General features: G+C 38.4%; 2 protein-coding genes across 16 annotated transcripts in view; one reads left to right on the top strand and one right to left on the bottom strand.

The window, feature by feature from the left end:
* Positions 1–23,907, top strand: part of nucb2a (nucleobindin 2a) — a 572,456-nt gene that overhangs the window by 439,356 nt on the left and 109,193 nt on the right. The window lies entirely within an intron of this gene.
* Positions 1–23,907, bottom strand: part of plekha7b (pleckstrin homology domain containing, family A member 7b) — a 149,912-nt gene that overhangs the window by 34,544 nt on the left and 91,461 nt on the right. For 8 of the 15 annotated variants that reach the window (XM_065248865.2, XM_065248862.2, XM_073812424.1 and 5 more), the window contains 8 exons: positions 19,483–19,658; positions 13,918–14,334; positions 13,022–13,556; positions 7,668–7,751; positions 7,262–7,387; positions 4,812–4,865; positions 2,830–2,898; positions 1,944–2,024 (listed from right to left, as the gene is read on the bottom strand). In XM_065248865.2, the coding sequence (XP_065104937.1) occupies positions 1,944–2,024; positions 2,830–2,898; positions 4,812–4,865; positions 7,262–7,387; positions 7,668–7,751; positions 13,022–13,556; positions 13,918–14,334; positions 19,483–19,658 (1,542 nt within the window). Of the gene's footprint in view, positions 1–1,943; positions 2,025–2,829; positions 2,899–4,811; positions 4,866–7,261; positions 7,388–7,667; positions 7,752–13,021; positions 13,557–13,917; positions 14,335–19,482; positions 19,659–20,502; positions 20,640–23,907 lie in introns of those variants that run through there. The other 7 variants (XM_065248871.2, XM_065248869.2, XM_065248875.2 and 4 more) reach the window with 6 other exon arrangements.

Below are 23,907 nucleotides of genomic sequence, written 5' to 3'. Positions count from 1 at the left end.
GTGCTTAAATTGGGTCCACAGTGCCTATAAACCTAAAAAATGTGAAAAAGATCAACCCAGTAACTTAGTTTTGGTAAACCATTCCCTGCAAGCATGTGAAAAAATAGGTAATTGAAATTTGGCTCTCCTTGTGATGTCAGAAGGGGATAATACCGCCCCTTATTCTGCACTATCCAACCACAGCACTGCCATTTAGTACAGATAGCAGCTCATTGCTTATTTGCAAAAGGACACAACCAAAGTGGAAATTTTAACATGCTATAATATATTATCTATATGGTATTTTGAGCTAAAACTTCACATGTGTACTCTGGGGACCCCAAAGATTTATTTGACATCTTAAAGAAGTCTTGTGAAATGTCCCCTTTAAACAACAAATTAACTAATTTCAATATTTGTGCAGGCTTTATTTTAACGCATTTGGCAGATAGTTTTATTCAAAGCAAATTACAATGTATTGAAGCTATACATTTTATCAATATGTGTGTTCCTCTGATCAATATCCACAACTTTTTGTGTTGGGCATGCAACACTCTACCAGTTGAGCTGAGATGTTTTTATAAGTTTGTTTCACTATCGGGTTGTTAAGTCTGACGTCATGCGCCGCTTCCGGGTCCACCGCTCACAGTTGTCAAAGAGAAATAACAAAAAATCACGGCTATAATACACTCGTATCATAATGAAAAACTACCAAAAACACCCGATGATCCTAATTTTTATCTCCATAACAAAATTTGAGATGAACAGACATGGATGTATGGACGTGGATTTTTTAATGAATTATTAATATATTGTCGTCTTTGATTCTGGGAGCCTGAGACTCCAGTTTACATGTGAGTTTATACGATTTTCACTTAAAGGAATAGTCTACTCATTTTCAATATTAAACTATGTTATTACCTTAACTAAGAATTGTTGATACATCCCTCTATCATCTTAGTGCGTGCACGTAAGTGCTGGAGCGCACTGCGACACTTCGATAGCATTTAGCTTAGCCCCATTCATTCAATGGTACCACTCAGAGATAAAGTTAGAAGTGACCAAACACATCAACGTTTTTCCTATTTAAGACGAGTAGTTATACGAGCAAGTTTGGTGGTACAAAATAAAACGTAGCGCTTTTCTAAGCGGATTTAAAAGAGGAACTATATTTTATGGCGTAATAGCACTTTAGGGAGTACATTGAATGAATGGGGCTAAGCTAAATGCTATCGAAGTGTCGCAGCGCGCTCCAGCGCTTACGTGCACGCACACAGATGATAGAGGGATGTATCAACAATTCTTAGTTATGGTAATAACATAGTTTAATATTGAAAATGAGTAGACTATTCCTTTAAATGTGTGCTATTATTAAATAGTGCTCATATACATGGCTGTTTAAATGTGGTGGCTTTAAAAGCGAATAACCTGAGCCTGAGACTGCAGTTTACATCCCAGTTTATGTGTGATATGAATAAATAGTGCTCATAATCGGCTGTTTAACTCTTTCCCCGCCAGCATTTTTCATGATTTTCACAAAAGTTTAATGCCTTTCAGAAAATGCTCCTTTTTAAATATATAAACATACAATATATGAAATAAAAGAACAGACCCTCTGCTTTCAAACAAAAAAATGGCGGCGACTTCCATGTGAGGGGACCCGTGGTGTATGTCGATAAAACGGTTAATTCTAAGGTAATATAAACACAGTTCATTTTATAAGGTCTTATACACCACTGATAATATAGTAATGTACATTATATTGCATTTCTGTCAAAAGATCCTCATAAAAGTTACACAGTGCACCTTTAAACAATTTAGGGTGTTTTTACTTTTCACTTATGACTTTTGCCACACATTGGGGGAATTATAAAGCACCGCACTACTTAATGTAAGGTTGCTTTAGAATATTAATTATTGTGATTGACACTAATAGAAAAAATCTGTTGTGATTTTATTCGAACCTTGTCCTCTTTGAGCGTGCGTATCCTGGCCTCCAGTTCTTGAAGGATCTTGTCTTGCTCACATAACCTACTTAGCTTTACCTGAAAAGACAATCAGACCAGAATTAACACATGGTCACCAAACAGAGTTGATAAGCTGAATCCACAACACATTACACGGGCATATCAAACAGAGCCGAAGCGATTCATTCTTCATCTATTTCCATATTCAACACTGCCTTCAATTGAAGTTATTCATTAGCATAACTTCAGGCACCCAAGACGATTTTCTTGTCATTATTTTCAGAAACAAACAGCATTTTCTCTGTGAAAAATGGGTTAGAGTGTACATGTTTGTGTGAGAGAGACAGAAGAGACAGAGGAGCTTTGTGTACGGTCTTCGTCACTGCCTGTTTATTCTACACTGTTTATTTTTCCTTCAAATTAATTATTAAGCTGTTATTATTTTACAGCCGTATATTGTTATTTTACCGGCATTAAATATTCATTACTTCGATAAATCCGCCAACAAAACTCTTATAAATTGTTAAACTGAAACAATGCTATGATGAAAAGCCAGGACTTCAAGATTATTTACCTCCAATCAAATAGGAAACAGAGACGGCGCTGCAATACAAAAATCAAACTGAAAAATTTACAAGCCCAAAGTGCAAAACTCCCATTGCATGTATTTTTCTCTTTAAATTCAGCTTTGAATATATAAAAAGCCCTCGTCAATGGTTTCAGTTTGGGTTTAACGCAGCGCTTGCTCGCTTTTCTCTCAATGCCGCCTGTTTGTTACGCTCTGAAGCCTGTGTTTACTCGCACAAATTCAGTAAAAAAACTGCTTTTTGTGGAAACAGAGGGATTGAGTGGGTATAAAGAAATGAGTATCAGAGGAACTTACGTCTATGTCACTTTCAGCTATTTTAACAGGCCGAGGCGCTCGATCTTTAAACAAATCGCGTCCAGTCACCTGTTAAATTCAAAACACACAGAAGCTAACACACTTTCAAAGACATTCACTGCGACATCAAGAATCGTATTGATCAAGCAACAAACATCCTTTGCCCAATCAACAAGGCCCCAAAGTCTATTGAAGAAAAGTTTCTGAAATCATATCATATAAACAAACTGTGAAAAATCAAGAGCGATATCTCAAGACGAAACGAGAAAAGAAAAACAAAACAAACAAACACTGTTTTGGGAAGCTCTGCGCTATGTTTATGAGCGAATAAAATCTTGGTTATGTGGGGATGGCCGCTATGATCCACCCAAAGTGCCGCTCGTTCTTTGGAAAAGTATCAATACTTTTCATCAGCCGTGAACTTAACCTGAACCATGTGGGAGTCTGAGACAGGCTGCACCCCAAATGAAAGACTATCATTTAGTGATAAATAGGGGTTAGCTAAAGGATAAGTAAGAGCAGCTGTCTCTTAACCAGACCCTCAGAATAATCCCTTAATGCTCGATGTTTTCATGGAAATAATTAGCAGAAACTTCGCATAATGGACATGCAATTATAATGCAATAAGCCCTCAATCACAGAAGTATTGATATTTTTCCAAAGAGCAACCCTTGGACGTCCTTTTCAAAGCAACTGAAGCTTTTGAGACAACAATTATCTGTCACAATACCGCATGCCAGTCAAGAACTTGCCAGTCACAACACAACAGAGATGACCTGACAGAAGTTACATCACTACGGCAGGTGAAGGCATGAACTGGTCACGTTTAGTGCACACACTGTTCTTACTGTACATTCAAACAAAAGCAACACCCACAAAAGACACTGTGTACCGAATAGATGAGAGGTTCGATACTTTTCATCTGTTTGAAATGAAAATAAAAGAGGGTTTTTGTAAACAGTGTGTACATTTTTTATGATTTATGCATTTTACATATTAAAATGTGAAAGTGCAGTAAAAACAACTGATGCCCTCTGAATCAAAAAGGATTTTTGTGACAAAGGTAGACAAAAACTTAAAGGGGCCATGGCACAAGACTTTTTAAAGATGTCAAATAATTATTGGTGTCCCCAGAGCACATCTGTGAAGTTTTAACTGAAAATACCATACAAATAATTTATTATAGCATGTTAAAATTGCCACTTTGTAGATGTATTCAAACATGTGCCGTTTTGGGTGTGCCAATGAAAGGAGGAAGTGCAAACACTGATCACAATAATGGTGGTTTGTTGAAATTGAAACTCAATTGTGCTGTGAATTATTTTCTCTCTCTCTCTTTCTTTGCACTAAATGGCAGTGCTGTGGTTGGATAGTGCAGATTAAGGGGTGGGATTATTATAATAAGAGCTCCTTATGACATCATAAGGAGAGTCAAATTTCAACAACCAATTTTTTATGTGCTTGTAGAGAATGGTTTACCAAAACTAAGTTACTGGGTTGATCTTTTTCACATTTTCTAGGTTAATAGAGTCACTGGGGACCCAATCATAGCACTTAAACATGAAAAAGTCAGATTTTCATGCCATGGCCCCTTTAAAGCAATTAAAAAGCTGTTATATCAGTTCATCAGATTCTGGTTTACATTTACAGAAGGGAGCATGCAAAAATTCTTCCCCTGGTTCATTTTAGCCATCAGCAAATGGACTAAATTGTTTAAAGATTGCTAGTTACTATCCATGCATTCACAAAAATGTGCCAACTTTTATTCCTAAACTACAACAATTAATCTTATTTCAGCAGTAAAAGCTTACAAATCACATATTGCTCTCAGTAAAATCGACTAATGTAAATTCATAAAATCATCAGTTTAAAACTCATTTTACACATCCTTTAGTGTAGGATAGCACAGCACATGCTATAAAGAGGAAGCAAGGAGAGAAAAGGAAGAGGAAGGTATTAAGGAAGATTAAAACAGAGCGCACCTTCAGATCTAGATACTCTAGGTCCTTCTTCATCTGCAGGTAAGTGTCATCTGCCTTCAAGTGAGACATAAAGAAAGAGGTCACGTGACACATGAAACTGATTTACATTCACACTGCTTGAACAGTCAATAAGTATGATGTCACTATGGTTAATACTCTTATTAAAGTACAACATAATACGAAAAAGTGAATTATTTTACAGTTTAAGTTCTTATTACCATTACTTATTACCATTTAAGACTGATGCACAGCAAGCATTTCACCAGCTAGGTTACTATAGACCTGATAGTCCAGCTATGAGTAACCCATTAATAAACTTAGATTTGGTTAAATATTGTTTTGGCCAAAATAACTTGAGATGTATAATAATCCAATCCATTGTGTAAGCAAAGTCAACTGTGATTACTAGGTGTTTGGTGTCATTTATTTATTTTATTTCATTCATTTTGTGGCTATAACTAGACATCTATTAAAGGTGGTGTATGCAAATTTTAGCGGCATCTAGTGGTGTAATTACAAATGGCAACCAACAGCTCACCTCTCAATTTCAAAACGCATATGGTAGCCACAGGACAAACATGTCATCGTCTGAAACAACGTAGGGATAAAACACGCTCTGTAGAACAGTTTGTATGTTTAGGGCTACAAACATGACGGCGACGCGAAGGGGACCCGCGGTGTATGAAGATAATAACGACTCATTCTAAGGTAATAATAACAATACAGTTCATTTTGTAAGGTCTATATACACCACTGATAATAAAGTTAGATTGCATAAGATTTGTGCTATTAGATTGCATTTCTGTCAAGAGTTCCTACTAAAAGTTACACAATGCACCTTTAAATTTTCACTGACTGCCCGAATTTTGCCTTGTTTTAGCCTAGATGTCTGGGCTGTGTTTGAATGGCTGTCAGATGTCTTTTAACCGTCAGGGGTCTAAGGGGTTTTTGTTGCCCTGGAGAGGTTTTGACCTGCCTTGACATTTGTGGGGTTTTTTTCAGTTGCTTAAAAACATAATAATGGCAGAACACTGTGTTCAGCACAAATTGGGGTACAATAATATGTGAGTAACATGTTTGTATTTATGAGAGAAAAATGTGTATGCGTGGTTTCTGAAAAAGCAAAATCTTTAAGTCACTGATATAAGGCCATAAAATCATACTAAACATGTTTTCATAAAGCTTTTGAGAACTGGATCTTGTATTCTAGAATTTTTTGTTCAAAATGATGTGAAAATCATCCATACATATATGTGATATATGTTATAATGCAATATATATAATATATAAATAGATAAATACAACTTGTATTACCATATGGTTCATAGAAATATCACAATTAATTTGGTTTCTTTTATGAGACAATGGTAAATTTGTGGTTACTGTGGCTTAGCTACAAATACTATATTAAAATCATCGTAAATTTAGTTGATGAGCGTGGTCAACTTATCAAAACTTCATGTTTGTTTACACGATAACTCCTTCACAATGTATTGTTTGAAAGAAACATAAAGGAATGCCTCGTTTCTGGATAGGTGTGCGACTGTGCATGCAATAAGCAAGGTTTTAGATGTCCAGTTTGCTAACGCGATTAAGTTACGCCATTTATAAGAATAGCACAAAGCGCATCAAATATAGATGCTTTGTGTTTTGCAAAGGTGTGTGGTTGTGTGTTTAGAGAGACGTGCGACTGTGCACAATAAAAACTCACATTGCGGATACAGATGTGAATTAACATGGTTTTAGATGTCCGGTTTGCTAACACATTTTCAAGAATAGTACAAAGCGTGTCAAATATAGATGCCTCGTGTAATTGTGGAAGTGTGTGGCACTGGCATGTAACCTTTTTGCTCAAATGTATCATCTATTTATAGTTTATGTTATGTATAGAGGTTGTATGTTGTGTTCTTTACATTGTTTATTGTGCCTCTCTTTGTGTAAATATGCCTTAAGTAAATGTAAGTTAAATAAGTCTATCAATTGCTAATGGTTTTTATGGGTACTATTCAACACATTTCCCATGTATTTCAATCTGCATACACTGTAAGTAAATCAGTGATATTAAATAACAAATTTTGCTTATCATAGCAACATCAATGCAGGCAAGTCAACAAGCACATGCTATTAACAATCTGAGAAGAAAAAGTGGTTCTGAATTACAAGAGAGGAAGAAAATACATAAAAGTCCAAAGAACACAAAATGCAAAATGCAGAAGAACAGATGTCCAAAAACACAAAACAGGCTGTTATGTTGAATTTAGCAGCCCAAGCTGTAACTGTCTGTTGTGCTGCAGACTCCATGCTAATGGAGAGTAAGCACCAAACCAACACAATACCAACCAGCACATGACTGTACAGATGAGCACAGTATGGGGGTTAAGGAAAGAAGGGCATGATATGCTCAGATGAGGGGCTGAGGTTGGATTGAGGGGGAATCGTGACCCTCTAACCTGCAAACTGGGGCCTGAGAGGCCGTTGTACTGGTTCAGCAGGTGTGTGAACGTGTCGCTGCGCACGCTGGCCATCTTGGCCCGGTGTCTCCTGAGCTGGATGAGCAGTAGGGTCAACTCTTCCGGCTGCAGCACAGCGGGGAGATGGAAGAGAAAGCACTTCAGGAAGTGGCCACCAGGACGGCGCTAAGATGTTGTAAAAAATGGACACTAGGAAGCGAACTGTAGCTGCCGGGCTATATTGACACTGTCTCGACTCACTTGAAACTGTATAGCAAAGATCTCCTCATGGCTGAAATGTCATACACCAAGCTGATCTTCTGTTTGTCTGCGTTTCCAAAATTTCCAAACTTGAAAATGTTTTGATGCATGAGGTAATCTGAAATGTCCTCCATTGAAATCTTACCGTTTTTCCATGTAGACTTGGTGCGCTGACTGTGTGTGTGATGTAGCCCATTGTTGGCATGGATCTCCTCTCTATTTGTGAAGTCTGTGGAGGTACAAAAATAACAACAGCTTTTAATTAAATTAAAGAAATTCAAAGGGTGTACATAAGGGTCAAGCATGTGAAACTAGCTCAGCAAAGCAAGTTTTCACTCATTCATCTGTTTTTGCTAAGAAAGCATGTGCATCATTGCAAAAGCGCTTTGAAGACTTGACAGTTTTGCTTAACATACAAAATTCCCATCGCAGCACCTCAAATGGACAGAAAAGAGATTTAATTAACTACACATAAATTATCATCCACCTGCTATCTTAAAATAACATTTGTTTGCTACCAGCGGAGTAGCACTTAACACTCGGTTTCCGAAGCTAATCGTAAGCATGGCATGTTCGCTGTATAATAGTATTTTTATTTAAATACAAGTTTAAAAGAAAGAGTCTACTAGTGAGGCTGTTTACTTGCTTATCAGCTCAACACTGTCTATAAAATGGCTTTAGAAAACAACACTCCTTGAGCCAGACACTCACATCTGCAGCAAGGTGGTTGACATCACAAGTGAAGCGTGTTGTTTTAATAGGTGTTATATTTAAAACTACTTTGAATTTGTGATTTTCTAAATCTATTATAATTAGTATGCGTGTAGTTTTCTGATTGCTATTAAAAAACACTTCACACAAATATGAAAAATCTCTCATAATTTACTCACCCTTATACCACCACAGATGTATATGAATTACTTTCCTCAAATCATTTTCTATTAAAATGCAACCATTTTATCTTCTTATAAGGGTCTCAACATGGCAAAGCTTAAAAAAGGACATAAAATGGGGTCTCCCCATGCTGCCTTGCACGCAAATTTATTCACGCTGCAATTCTAGCATAGCAACTATGCCCCTTTTTTGACCCTGAAATGGAGAACCAATCACAGAACGGGAAGGGGGCAGCAAGACGGTGACGACGTCTATGCGACACATCGAAGCAGTTTTGTTATTTGTTATAACACAGCAACAGACGGGAAGTTACTTTTCGATGCAGCCTTAGATAGTGTTCTAAGTAGTTTTGAACGGATTTTTAAGAGATTGCAGAGGTGGACAGTAGTGAAGTATTTCTACTTTCTACTTAAAGGTCACGTTTTTCCTCATCCCACTTTTCAAACTTCAGTTGGTGTGCAATGTTGCTGTTAGAGCATAAATAATAACAGCAAAATAATAAAGCTCAACGTTCACTGCCAGGCGATATATTTTCTTTAACAGAATTCCCCTTTCAAAGCCTACAGCAAACGGCCGGTTTGGACTACAGCCCTCTACTTCCTGATTGAATGACGTCAATATAAGAGTTTTTGACTAAACTCAGCCCACAGGAATACGTCAGTCGCTAGCTAAGCTCAAACAGCTCAGGCCAAGCTAAGCTGCTATCGAATCACAACACACTAAACAAACTACACAATCAGAACTCATTACGTATTTCTGAAGAAGGGACTTCATAGGACGGAAGGAAGACATCAGACCGTTTTTAGGACAGTAAAAACTTATTTGTTGTTTTACATGTAATACATAAGTACATAAAAAAATCTAGTACCTAAATTAAGTAAAATTCTACATACTTTCACTTGAGTAAAAGTAAAAAGCACTACATTTTAATGAAATAAGGTATTAAATGTAATGAAATGAAAAAGTATGTATGATACTATGCAGAGGGTGACACTACTTAAGTATTTTTACTTTCTACATAAAAAAGTTAATGTTCAAGTATTCGTATTTTATCAGTGTTTTTCTTTGGATTTCCAAGCATATTATCATAATTTTTACTCCACTAACTACATTTCAGAATTTCAAGTTTTTGGTTTATATTTAATATTTAAGTACATTAAACATCTAGTACATTTTTTTACTTTTACTTAAGTAAAAAGTACTTTCATATTTTACTCAAGAAAAGTAAAAGTACACAATTTTATGTAATTAGGTATTAAATAAATTTTAATATACAATGTAAAAGAAGTAAACAGTATGATTCTATGCTTTAGAACAGTGGTTCTCAAACTTTTTCGGCGTGGGGCCCCCCTTGTGTACCGTGCATCCCCTTGCGGGCCCCCCAAAAGAAAATGTATAACATAAAACATTCTAAAACGTAAACATTTAAACTAAACAAAACATATTCAATTATACAACGTTTTGCTGTTGGTTAGTCGCCTTATTTTTCTGAGGTTTCATTACACAGAATTTATGATAAATGAATGTATTTTATAAAATGTCATAATACTGGGGCACCCCTGGCACCATCTCGCAGCCCCCCTGGGGGCCCCGACCCCCCAGTTTGAGAAACACTGCTTTAGAATGTAGTGAACATTTTTTAGTAAAGTACATTTTTTTCTAAGACAAACACTTTGATAAAGCACAGATGCTTGGAAAATGTAACTAAAATGCTCAAGTAGTTTCCGCCTCTGAAACTATGCTTAAAAATGTAGTGAAGTAAAAGTGTTCCCAAGAAAAACACTCAAGTATTTAATAGATACTTGAAAAATGAACATGGGTAGAGAAAAAATACTTAAGTACTGTCCACCTCTGATATACTGTATGTCTTCTGAATAGAAGATATTTTATAATAAATATATTTTTAGATATTTTAGTCTTTGACACGGCATAGAAAACTAAAATATGTCAATAACCTTGAATCTCATTGGTTCTTTAATCTCATGTGACCACTAGTAATGAGGCAACCAAGATTTGCCGCACTCCCTGAACTTACTGCGCTCACCTGTATGTTGATATGTAACATGCCATGCTGACCCAGATATAAGAAGAAAACATGATGACATTTCAGTATAAAACTATGTGTGAAAAAGGAAGTCATACAGTATACATCAGGAATGGCAGAAGGGTGAGTCTTTCTGTCTTTCTTCTTCATGCCATTCCAGCATCCATGGGTATATATTTGTGGTTGAACCAGTTCATCCATACACAAGTTGAGGGGCAATTTGATATCTCCAATTAACCTTACTTGAATGTTTTTGGCCTGTGGGAATAAACCAGAGTACCCAGAGTAAACCCACGTTGACACAGGGAACACATGCAAACTCCACACAGAAAGACCACCTGACCTAGCCAGGGATCAAACCGGGGACCTTTTTGCTATCCACCTTTTTCTCGAACGCGGAAGTAAGTGATGTGACGTATCTCCCTCCCTGTGCGAGACTTCCGGTTCAATAGCCAGCCGGTAGAAAACAGTGTAGTGGGAGCAGGCATAAAACATGATTTAAATAGTTAATATTTACTACACCTGCCATGTATGAACCAGTGTGAGGATGAATTTAAGAAATGGCTTGATATATGAAGATATATTCAATCATTTTGTGTTGTTGATCGGAGGTGATGGGTCTTGAATGAGCAAATATAAAAGCACAGAGACATACCAATATCTTTACAATGGGAAAGACTTCATGTTTTTAACTTTTCAGGTGCTGGTTTAAAATGTCACAACTGTCCCTCTGGTGTGAGGTTTTTTTAAACGGCAATTTTTAATGGACTTGTTTATGGCGACACTTCGAGCTTCACGCGGTCCGACACAGTCAGCAGTATCTTTCTCATTCAACACATTGTAAGTTATTTGATTAAACCATAATAAACATATTAAACTATTGCATGAGTTTTGTTTTCGTTTTATGAAAATATTATTACATTGCTTCTTACGCACTAGGTGGAGACATGAGCTTATGAAATTATTTGCTTACTTTTTAAAATATTTGCTTTTTCATTTAAAACATAACAAAAGTACGCTCAAACACATTACGAACTATTATAACTATTAACTAAGCAGATTACGTGGTATATATTCTATACTGTAATCGCATTTTTGTAATAGCTAAATCAGCATATTTTATTAGCATAACATTAGTTGTTTTTAAACAATTATTGTATTTATTGTTTACTGGCAGTTTTTATGAAAGGTTTAACTGGATGGATTTGTAAATACAGATCTTGAGTGCATGTGCGCCACATACACATTCAGTTTTTGTGCATGGATTATGGTTAAAACAAATGTTCTGTAGAGATTAAAGGTTCTCTAAGCGAATTCACGCGTTTTAGACCATAAAACATTTTTTGTTACATACAGCACACATCTCCTCACTATCTGCTTGCTACCTGACCGCTGATCAAACTGTAAAACAACGCGATCTCTGTAGACAGGCCAGGCTCTACAAACTTCAATATACACACAGTGGCCAAACCTGCACCACGAAACAAAACAAAGTGTTACAGCCAATAAACGGCAAGAAGGATTTGGGGGTGGGGGTTGATCGCGTTCACGAAAGCACGGAAGGGAGGGGGAGGAGTTAGCTACACTCTGTTTGTTTGAAAACAGTTCAAAAATCAACAACAAGTGACGTCGAACATATTCGCTTAGAGAGCCTTTAACTGCATTTGTATTAGCTATTATGGCAATCCTAACTGCACAAATTATGTCGGTCTTCCTGGATTTCATAATAAACATTGACCAGCCAGTCAAAACGGCACACTTGTGTCCTTCGCAATAGACTACCATTAGCTTTAGTGGCTCACTGGAAGTCATAAACAGGAAAGCTCAAAGATGGCGGCGCCCACATTTATGTCAAGAAACAGGTGGGTAAGGAAACAGTGCTACCCATTCAGCCACTGTGCTGCCCCGGCATAAAAGTGAGTAAATTTATGAAAAAAATACATATTTGGTAAATTATTCCTTTAACTGTGTAAATTTGCACTTTTAAATACTGTATGTATCAACGCAGGACAATTTAAAAAACTTGATTAGAAATGGTGGCAGTAAATTCCTTTCACATAAGCTTTTTATGTGCACACATTATATACAGTATAATTATGTATCGTTTGTGGCATCACAGCACATTGATTGAAGTGTTTTTTTCTTTCTAACTGGTTTCTGACAGCTTCTGTGAATCTCTCTGTTGGAGGAACATAATTAGTGAGTTCACACGAGTCCCAGCATATGCTGAGCAGTAATGCCAGTGACAGTATGTTAACTTGTAAGAGACACAAAGACTTCTGCGCCTGCCGCCGCGTGTGAACATGCTGCTGAGATCGATGCTCTCATGTGGGGGTGCAGCTAGCAGATGCCACTATGAGGATCACACATAAAAACAAAAAAATGCTCTCTTTAAACACACCCTCTGCACCTGGGAGTCCAGCCCTGTGTGAATCCTGTCAACTCCTATTTCTATTTCCAACACTCAATGTCCCATGACCCTTTGCGTCTTTGATGGTCAACACTCCTGCGGTAAGTAATTTAGAATTGCGAGATTATGAGAACGTCTCCACATTCCCTACCTTTGAGATCTGGGAATACATTCCTCTGGGAGAACCCAAAGTGGGTGTATCCACGGTGGCGAAGTCATCCAGCGGGCGTACGGTCACCCTTTCTGCGGGAGTGTGAGGTCGGCGTGGGGACAGGGATTTGGAGGAGTGCCCGGGTGGGGCTAAGTCACACGGTGATGGAGGTACGGATATTGACTGTGGCATTTCCAAAGTGACCCTGAAGGCCGCCGTGTCCATGTAGTCAGGCCCGGTATAGATGGGTGCGGTCGGGCTTCCGTGGCGGAACTGTTGGCGCTGCTGCCACTCGTACAGCTGCCACACCATGCCCTCTTTAGTGGCCATCCTTTCATCGGTAGACATTCGGAAGTGACTGAGGCGGTCGTGGGCATATTTGTAGTCACTGGGCAGGTTGCGGGGCACTGGGGGGGAACTGCCTGCAGAGTGGTGGCGAGTGGTCTTTGGCAACGATTGGTAAGTATCCATCATGGAGGCCTTGGGCTGGAGAGGAGGGGTCCGTCTGGCTAGGCTGTACTCAGCAGTGGCATGGCTGTAATTGAAATTAAAAGGTTCAACTGAAGGACGCAAGTCATCTGGGATGGCATGACGGTGAGTGAATTATACAAATTTAAATTTTCAGCATTAAAGTGGTATATATGTGTGCGAAATAATAACAATAATGCATGAAGGGCTGTCAAATGCATAACTGAAGAATGGAATTGTCTGTGTGAGAGCTTTACTCAAAGTATGTTTTTATATTACAACCACTAGAGGGAGCTACATATTAAGGGGAAACTGCACATTTTAACCTTTACAATAAAAAAGCCATCTGAGTTCTCCATGTTACATCATTTTTTAGAAGTATTGCAAGTGTGTGTTTTCTTAGCATTTGCTTTGTTAACAAAACTGACCTTTTAGGCTCTCCTTTCTGCACCTTCACCCAGTGCTCGACTTGAGCCAGTGCTGTTTTTCGTTGAACCTTTTTCTCTGTGTCCGTTCTGGGCACAAGACCCCTCTTGTACACCACGTTCCCATTCTGATCATGTGGCATTCCCGAAGACGACAGTCCGTTTCTGTGAGTAGGTCCGGTGGACGATGGCCGAGATTGGGCACTTGAGTGGGAGGGCCCCTCCATCTCTCCAGGGGAGATGTTTTTACAAGGATCCCCTTGCACTTCCCTGCTGTAAACATAACACTCCTCTCCATCTCGCTGCAACCTCAGCTCCGACACCTCACCTCGCGCTGCCTGCTGCAGACCCTCGGCCAGAGAGCTGGTGTTGATGAAGTGGTTGCTCTGCTGATCGGGATTAGAGCTTCTTTCTGCTTCTCTGTGTGAAAACAGAGTATTTTAAGTTTGTATGTTTTCTGATGAGGATTCACTATTAGGACACAAATACCCCAAAAATAGGTATTTTTGCTAAAAAAAAAAAAAAAAAAAAACAATCAATGGAAATTATTTACTGAAGCACTCAGAGGATAGACACTAATTTTTCAAACTTTGGGTCTGTGACAGATACAGTTTGGCAAAATGAAAAATTCCAAAATCTTTTTAAAAAACTTGTTTTAAAAGCGTGCATCAGGTTTATTTCAATGCACATAGTGTATTTATGTTAATTTTATGCAATAATATATAAAATAAAGGATATCCCACACACTATTAACTTGCAAAATATACAAAATATTTATTGCGACGTTTCGATCACAAGATCTTCCTCAGGCATATAAACATGATTATGTTTTCACAAAGTTTTTAAAAAAATGCATAGACCAAGTTTGGTGGACTTCATTGTCTCTTCATCCAACGCACCTATCCGGAACTTACAGGTGTGCGAAATTGTTCCTCTATTAATTTTATGCAATAAAAAAATTACATTTACACCAAGTTAAGATTAAATGGACCTAAAATGTCAAATGGTGTAACCACCAACTATGCCAAAGAATGAGAAATATTAAATATTTTATCCACCTTGATGGCATGTAAGCATAAGGGACAGCAGATGAAATTTAGCTTTGTAGCTAAATCTGGTGTAGTATTATTACTGTCCATTGTCCCTGTCAAATAAAGAACTAAATAAAATAATCATAAAAAAAAAACTTTTTTAAATATCATTTTATTAGTTTTTTCAAATTGTAAATTTTAATGCGTTTTTGTAATATTTGTCCTAACATATTCTGAAAACAGCTCTCTTTTCTAAATAATCTTTGAAAAATGATGTCAAAATGTAAACTAGATGATTATATTTTATTCCACATTTTTTATATATATTTATATTTTCATTAAAAAAAACTAGTTACACCAATTGACACAGACTGGTTACACCACATTGACATTTTTGCAGTTATTCCCCAAATATTTTTTCAAAATGAAATAAAAACAGAAATTTTAGACTTGGTCTTCAAAAAAGAGAATGTATGCAAATAATCTGCAAATTTATTTTGAAATTTTAACCCTTTTACATTTAATTGAACCATACGGACACAAAATAATTAACGTCACGTCATTCACTGACAATTCATTACATATACAAAGAAATAAAAGTAAATGGCTGTCAGTCATTTACATTTTGCCTTTTGTGTTTAGTGGAATAAAGAGCAGTTGTACAGATTGATAAAATCACAATTTTGTGGAAAACTTTAGCAAATGAAATTAAACCTAATTATTCAATATCTATTGTAATTCTAAATCAAATGATAGAGGTCACACATAGACATTTTTCTATTATAATGATATAAATATAAATAATGATAATAATTTAATATAAATAATATCAAAATGATAAAAAAGCTAAATCATAATCATATAAAAGAGTTAAAAATCCTCAAAAATGTACTTAAATTATGGTGTCTTTACATGATATGTCACACATAAATCACTTGATGGCGCTATTGCATTTCATTTAAAACTGACAGACAGAAATCCATGAAACACTGCAGATGGTCAACACAGTCATATCAAACTGATCCCAGATCAGATAAACCTAAACTTAACAACCAACCAACCACATGCTTGTGTAAAAGCATTACGCGTATAGTACATGCACAAACATATAAAACCATATGGACAGCATTAAACTAATCCACCCAACCATAAAAATCCGCACACACCACCTTCACACTTATAATACACCATTCCCTGATTTTAATGTACACTATAAGGGCCCCGCTATATGTAAAGCCCTAGGGACAAACCCTCTGTGCATAACTTTACACTCCAGGCTGAGAGCTCAGCCTATGGCTTTGTCAGCTGGCTGCAGTGATTGGACTATAAGACCTGCAGTGTCAAAGTGTGCACTTCTCTACTGCAGTGAGCGAGCTTACCACACTGATTTAATCTTTATCCCTCTTTATCTTTATCCCTGATCTGTAGATTAGAATTAGGCTAAAAACTCAATAAAACACAGCACACAACAAGTCTGACAATGGCATCAGCACATAAATGATACATGTCTGTGAAGTCACCATTTAGGTGATTAGTGCTTGCTTTGGCATACATGGACCCTGTTCACCTCAGCTCACATCCCTCCACAGTTATGAAAATGCATGTCAGAAATGCAGATATGTATGTATTTCTGCAGATTAAAGTTCATTCAATTTTTGAGAGAGTCAGTCATTAATTCACATGTTATAATATAATTATTTACACTATGTTGCGGTTTCCCAGACAGGGATTAGACTAGTCCTAGACTAAAATAAATGTAAGAGCTGTCCAAACTGAAACTACTTGCACTGACATATCTTAAAATACATCAGTGCCTGGTTTAAGCTAATCCTTGTCCGCGAAACCACCACTATATGAACACCAAATGAAATTTAGTAAGTTAACTTTAAACTCAAGTTATACTCAATTTAACTTAAGAAACTAAGTAATTCGACCGAGCAATTGATATTTCAAATTATTTAAACTAAAGTTAACTCAACATGCATTTTATTGCATGGAACTTTTTAAAAAAATGGGAAGAGTTAGAAATTTTAAAGGAGCGGTGAATCAAATACTCAATTTTAACTTGATAATTTGTTATATAAGAGGTCATCATACTTAAATGAACATCCTGCAAGTTTCAGAACTGAAAACGTCCGTGCTACTGAAATATAACCGTTTTTGGCACCAAGCCAGTAAAACAAGCCAGTGTGGAATTCGGAAATCTATGACGTCAAAGTAGAATTGAAGTACCGCCCCATAGCCAAATACAAGGACCACTTTTGAAGTCCCGCCCACAGCTTCGCGTCACACACGTGTGTCTCAACAAGTAAATATGTCTTTAAAGATTGACAAATGTAACCAAAATGACTTTTAAATACATTTTTTCTGAGAGACTTTTATTTTGACGCGGTGATCTGTTATGAAAGACTGGAAACGCATTTTCGGTTGTGGAAGAACCGCGTGGGAACAACACAGAAGCTAAATACTTTAATTCAGAGGCTTGGAACATAACATTAAATGCCTGGAAAAAGTTTGCTTTTTAAGAAGTTCCAGCTCGTGTGGGGTGTGTTTGTTAACTTTGTGTACACGGATTTATTTGGAAAGAAGTCGATGCTGGATTTGCAGAGAGACTGTGATTAAAAGCACCACTTATATTGGATCTGACAACAATGACACAGCATTATACACAGTAAGACATTTTACTTTATTTAAGTTACTGCGTTTCACTATTGCTTTGTTAGAAGAGATCGCTTGATATGTCTGTTGTAACATCCGTGTCTAAACACGTATGTTTGACTGTTTTAATGTACTAAAAACATTAAACGATTAATAAAGATACACCACTTAACAACACGACTGTAATTTAACGGTAGAAATATACAGTGTTATTTATAAAGAAGGATTTATCAGCCGCAGTTTAGATTCTGAGGCCCGTTTACTGTGTTGTATACGGTAATTTAGGCGAGTTACGTTTGAAAGGTCAAACACTCAACAAAGCTTATTTTTTATCATATAACTGTGGTATTTAACATTACGTGAATGTAAAAGCAACCTCACAAGCACAATCGAATTATACAAAGTTATTGATAAGGATTTATTAGCCGCAGTTTAGATTCTGATGCGCGCTTACTGTGTTGTATACGGTAATTTAGTCACGTCGAGTTTTGTTTCTACTTTAATATACGTATTGTCATTTATGCGTATCATATTTAGCACCCAGAATCTTTTGTGGCTCAAACATATTTGTGTTCGGCTGCTATTTTTATCACATTAATGTTTTTAAAACATTTCCCCACATGTAATGACGGGGAACGAAGACGTCCAATCATAGCAGTGGGTGTTTACGTCCAGGTCTTCAATGCGGCCCGCCCCTTCAAACGAACCATTTCTCCAGACAGCCACTAATCTATGTTACAAAATAGCCTATTACTTATTGTTTTTGATGTTTTTGAATGTAAAAACCACGCGGACATCAGAAGTAGACATCAGGCAACAGTATAAAACAATAAAATCGACAAATTCACCGCCCCTTTAAGGTAAATTCACAAATTTTATTGGTATACATTACTTAATTCATAAGTTACGTGTTTATGGTTTCTAAAAAAAATTCAGGTGAATTCAACTTAACCAGGTTTACAGTGCTGGCAGCATTTGGGGCCGGTGACTTTTTTTCGAAGGCACTCGATGCGAAGTTCATCACAACATGTATGTAGCCCGTCATGTGTGTGGTTCCTTTTTTCAAAATATGTGTTCTACGCATCGAGAGATCGTGTGTGCATCACGTGTCTTGTCAAAATAAGTGCCTGCTGCAGATGGTTCTAAAGGGTTTACGATAAAAGAGACGCTCGCGTTTGCCATATATTCGCATAATCTCATGTGTAATCAGAGTTTAGTGTTAAGGGAGTGTCTTGTGTGTATTTTGTGAATGTGAGCGTCTCTTTTATCATAAACAGTTTTGACGTGGTGCAGCAGGCACTTATTTTGACAAAACAAGTGATGCACATGGTTCACATGACGCAACAAACACATATTTTGAAAACACGAGGAACACACATGACACTCCGAACACATATTTTGAATTTGCGCCCCTTGGATGAGCAGTCACGAGCCGCCACTGGCAGGCAGTATAAATAAAAAAGTATAAATAAAAAAAAGTGTTAAATAAGAACGACAGTAGATTTTCTTTGTCTAGATTTGTACAAAAATAAATAAAAGGTATCCCTCACACTATCAGCTTGCAAAAGATGGAAATCTTGTGGTGATCGAAACGTCGCTGTAAAAAATATTTTCATCTTTTGATCTTTTGCAAGCTAATAGTGTGTGAGATACCTTTTATTTATTTTTGTACATGATTGGACTTTATTGTCTCTCTATCCTACGCACCTATCCAGGACTTACAGGTGTGCGACGCTGTTCTTTTTATCTTTGTCTACATGTACATTAACATCAGGGTCATTTAGTAAAAAATAAATATACAATAGGATTAATCCTGATGATGTAATTAATAAAAAATGCAGGTACTGACGTTGCTCCTCTGTCTAGCAGATCTACTGACCTCTTCACGCCATGACTCTGCATCAGTGCGGCCTGGTTCATGGCCCGGATCCAGCCATTCATATCTTCCTGTGTATCTGCGCTGAAGTAGTAGGTCCTCATGCCACAGTGCTCGGCCTGCGAGCCAATCAGAGAATTCTTATTGTAAATGTATGACCGCATTCCAGTGTGGCAGGCCTGAGTGAATGAGAGAGAGAGAGAGAGAGAGGGAGAGAGAGAGAGAGAGAGAGAGAGAGAGAGAGAGAGAGAGAGACCATCAGTGAAACCCATGTATGGGCAGGATGCACATTCACATCGGTCCCCAGTACTGCTGTGACAGCAGGAGCTTCATTGTAGCAAAGCTCAGAAGTCAAGCTCAACAAAGCTGTTTGTACCGTAGAGCTGTTGTAACAATCTGTTAGTCTATATTCATTATCATTGCTACACACAATTAATTACCATGCACTTCTATCAGCTGATCTGCATTGATGTAACAACATATGCTAACATCTGATTTTGTAGTACTGCTGTCCAAGTATAGTGGGTGTCAGAAAAAAAACAAACAGCAAACAAACAAAATTCCATTTAAAACCGGAATGTTGTCAATATAATCTAAAATATCACACACAATTTGAATGTGGGCGGTAGACTTGTACTATCAGTGTGGGGATATTTACACCCCACAATGTATAAAAACCTGTATACACATGTACACACACACACTGTTCATACATTCCTAACATGTAACACATAAACAAAGACAAACTCATAGAGACACACACCAATTATTCATAAAGGCACACAAATGTTTGTTTATCATGATGGGGAATGTTGACTGTTTTTTTACAATGGTTAATGACTTTTTTATCTATCCCCACATCCTACCCTTTCAGAGACATATATTCATTATTTAAATTTAGGGAATGTTGGCTGCTGGCCATAATGGTTTTACTACCCTTTGGGGACAATTGGCTCCTATAATGTAATCAAAACTTAAAAACACAACACACTCCAAAACCAAAGCTGTTAAATAGACTCTTACCCCCCTGATCTGGTCGTCTGTTTAATGCCAGGGTTAAGAGCTCCCCAGTTAAACCAGCTCCACGCACCTTCTGTTTCTCTATATCTGCTACTGCCAAAATCCAACTCTCTCAGACAGAGGCACAGCCACCACTCACCAGTTTGAACACAAACATAGTCCAGCTCAGCGCTTTTGCCAGTCCCTCCCTGACCCATTAGACAGACGGCCAACCATCAGCCCCACCTCTAACAGTCACACAAGCATGCACGCACATCCACACAAATAGCTTGCACCTAAAACACTGGCAGGCTATAGAAAGTCAATGCAGCAGCCTCTGGGCTACATAGTTGCCATCTCTTAATTCACGATTCGACAGTTGCATCTCTGCTCACGGCAGATCTCTTCTGCTTCTCTAGGAGTCTATTATCCCACCTGTCACACACTAATGGCTAATGGCTAATGCAGCCCATCCAAAACCCTATATATGCCCCTGAAGTCTTTTATGTTACCTTACTGTTTCCTCTATGGCTTTGAATGAATGAATGAATAAATGACTTTACTGTCATTGTACAAGTACGACGAAATTGAGTGCAGTCCTTTGGGTGCATAAAAATCAATACTTTGACTTTGAAATGTTGCAAAAGTTCAAAAGAATTGAACACTATTAACATGCAGTTATCAACAAATATGCTTTAAATTAAATATGTTTTCACTCAACTAAATAAATTTTTTCAGTATAGGAAATCCAGTTGTGTATCCTGATACTAGTAAACTTTGTTTATCCAAGACAAATAAACTTCTTAGGCCATCCACTCAAAGCCAGTGCTTTCCTTAAACAATCTTTTCTCCTCATTCTAAAAGGTCTATAAACACGGCATTGTCTCAAGCAGTAAACATGGCATTGTCTCACTGAAACCAACTTAAATCAAAGTAGTATACATGCCAGACCAGAATGTGGCGCTGTAATTCTGCCGTAGAGATATACTAAAATGGAGAAGACCACGTGCATGTGCACAAACCGGTTCATAATCATTTGCTGCTCACCGCAGTGGAAGATTTTGCTTTAGTAAAGCTAATAGGCTCACTACCTTCGGCAGCATGAAGCATGTAGTACGCTATCATTGATGTTGTTGTTACGTGACGTAGCGGTGTCTGACTAGAGTCGAGAAGTGGGGTGATGACATCATCGTATTGCAAAATATATGGATTGGCTGGCACTATCCAGACTTCCTCAGAGTTCACACTTTAATGACATCATGTAATGCAGACCTTAGGGACCCTTCACGCGAGTCCACAAGGCTGTCCTGGCCCAAATGGCACACTTTAAGTAGACTTTCGGTCTCTTGGCCATAAATTGTGCGTGCTCACTTAGTCTACGAGTCCGTAGGGTGTCCCATCTGTCATTTTTACGCTCCGAAGTGTGCTCATCAGCACCCCCTTTGCACCCATGATGAGGTCTGCACTACATGATGTCATCAAAGTGTGGACTCTGAGGAAGTCCACAAGTCCAGAGTGTGCCATTTGGTTCAGGGACTTTGGGACAGACTCGAGCATCATGCCAGGAAATAAGAAGAGAAGTTGCCCATCAGTGTGAACTCTGGCCCTATCCCAAATGGCACACTCCGGACTTGTGAATTTCCTCAGAGTCCACACCTAGATGACATCATGTAGTGCAGACCTTAGGGACCCTTGATGCCAGTCCAAGAGGGTGCACCGGAATCGTATTTTGGCCCTGTCCCAAATGGCTTCATGTGGACTTTCGGTCTCTTGGGCTTAAATTGTGCATGCTTGCTTAGTCTACGAGTCCGTAGGGTGTCCCATCATCATCGTCACATTTAAGCTCTGAAGTGTGCTCATCAGCGCCCCCTTTGCACCCATGATGTGGTCTATGGGAAGCCTGCACTGCTGCATGCTCCACACACTTTACCAACCCAGAAGTCCTTGCGAAAGAGCAATCAAATAACGGATGGAAGGAGTTGACGCTGATGGGCAACTTCTCTTCCTATTTCCAGCATGAGGCTCGTGTCTGTCCCAAAATACCACTCTGGTGCGCCCTCGTGGACTTGCGTCAAAGAGTCTCTAAGGTCTGCACAACTTTGTTGTCATCAAGGTGGGCTCTGAGGAAGTCAACAAGTCCAGAGTGAGCCATTTGGGACAGGGACTTTGGGACAGACTCGAGCATCATGCCAGGAAACCGGAAGAGAAGTTGCCCATCAGTGTGATCTCTGGCTCTGTCCAAAATGGCACACCCCGGACTTGTGGACCTTCTCAGAGTCCACACTTTGATGACATCATGTAGTGAAGACCTTAGGGACCCTTGACGCGAGTCCAAGAAGGTGCACCGGAATCGTATTTTGTCCCTGTCCCAAATGGCGCACTTCATGTGGACTTTTGGTCTCTTCGACTTAAATTGCGCGTGCTCGCGGAGTCTACGAGTCCGTAGGGTGTCCCATCTGTCATTTTTATGCTTCTAAGTGTGCTAATCAGCACCCCCTTTGCACCCATGATGAGGTCTGCACTGCACTGCTGCAGGCTCCACACACTTTACCAACCCAGAAGTCTTTGCGAAAGAGCAATCAGATGACGGATGGAGTTGACGCTGATGGGCCACTTCTGGTGCACCGGAGTCATGTTTTGGGACAGACTCGAGAGCCATGCCGGAAATAGGAAGAGAAGTTCCCCATCAGTGTGAACTCCTCACTCCCGTCGTCTGATTGCTCTGTCGCAAGGACTTTTGGGTTGGTAAAGTGTGCGAAGCCTGCTGCAATGCAGGCTTCGATGAAGACCGAATCAAGGGTGCAAAGGGGGCACTGATTAGCACACTTCAGAGTGTAAAAATTACAGATGTGACACCCTACGGACTCGTAGATTAAACGAGCATGCGCAATTTAAGGCCACAAGACCGAAACTCCACATGAAGTGCGCGATTTGGGACAGGGCCTCTGTCGTCTGATTGCTCTTTCGCAAGGACTTCTGGGTTGGTAAAGTGTGTGGAGTCTTTCACCAAAGACCGCATCAAGGGTGCAAAGGGGGCGCTGATGAGCACACTAAGAAGCGTAAAAATGACACCCTAGGGACAGAGTGTGCCTCATAAGCCTTGAAAAGTGAAGCTTCTGGCTCTTTGATCGCCCCCTGGTGGCTGGCTGCAGTACAAGTCCCCAAAAATAAAAAATTACTTCATTATCAGTTAGCAAAATAATTGTTAGGGATAGTCCTTGATTAGTTAAAACTTTTAAAAATGACGTGATTTCAGTTTCTTATTCATTTATTTTATCATTGAGGATATCTTAAAAAGTGTTAAAATATCGTCTCGTCTCGTTCTCGTGAACCCAATCTCTCGTCTCGTCTCGTGGATTAAGTGACACACCCCTAGCTGTTTCATAAAAAAGTCACTTTTAATTTAACACAAAAATCTCAGTATCTCTC

The sequence above is a fragment of the Paramisgurnus dabryanus genome, chromosome 2, assembly GCF_030506205.2.
Source record: "Paramisgurnus dabryanus chromosome 2, PD_genome_1.1, whole genome shotgun sequence".
NCBI lineage: Eukaryota > Metazoa > Chordata > Actinopteri > Cypriniformes > Cobitidae > Paramisgurnus > Paramisgurnus dabryanus.
Note: the sequence above shows the minus strand (reverse complement) of the source record. Positions and strands in the feature narration are given on the sequence as shown.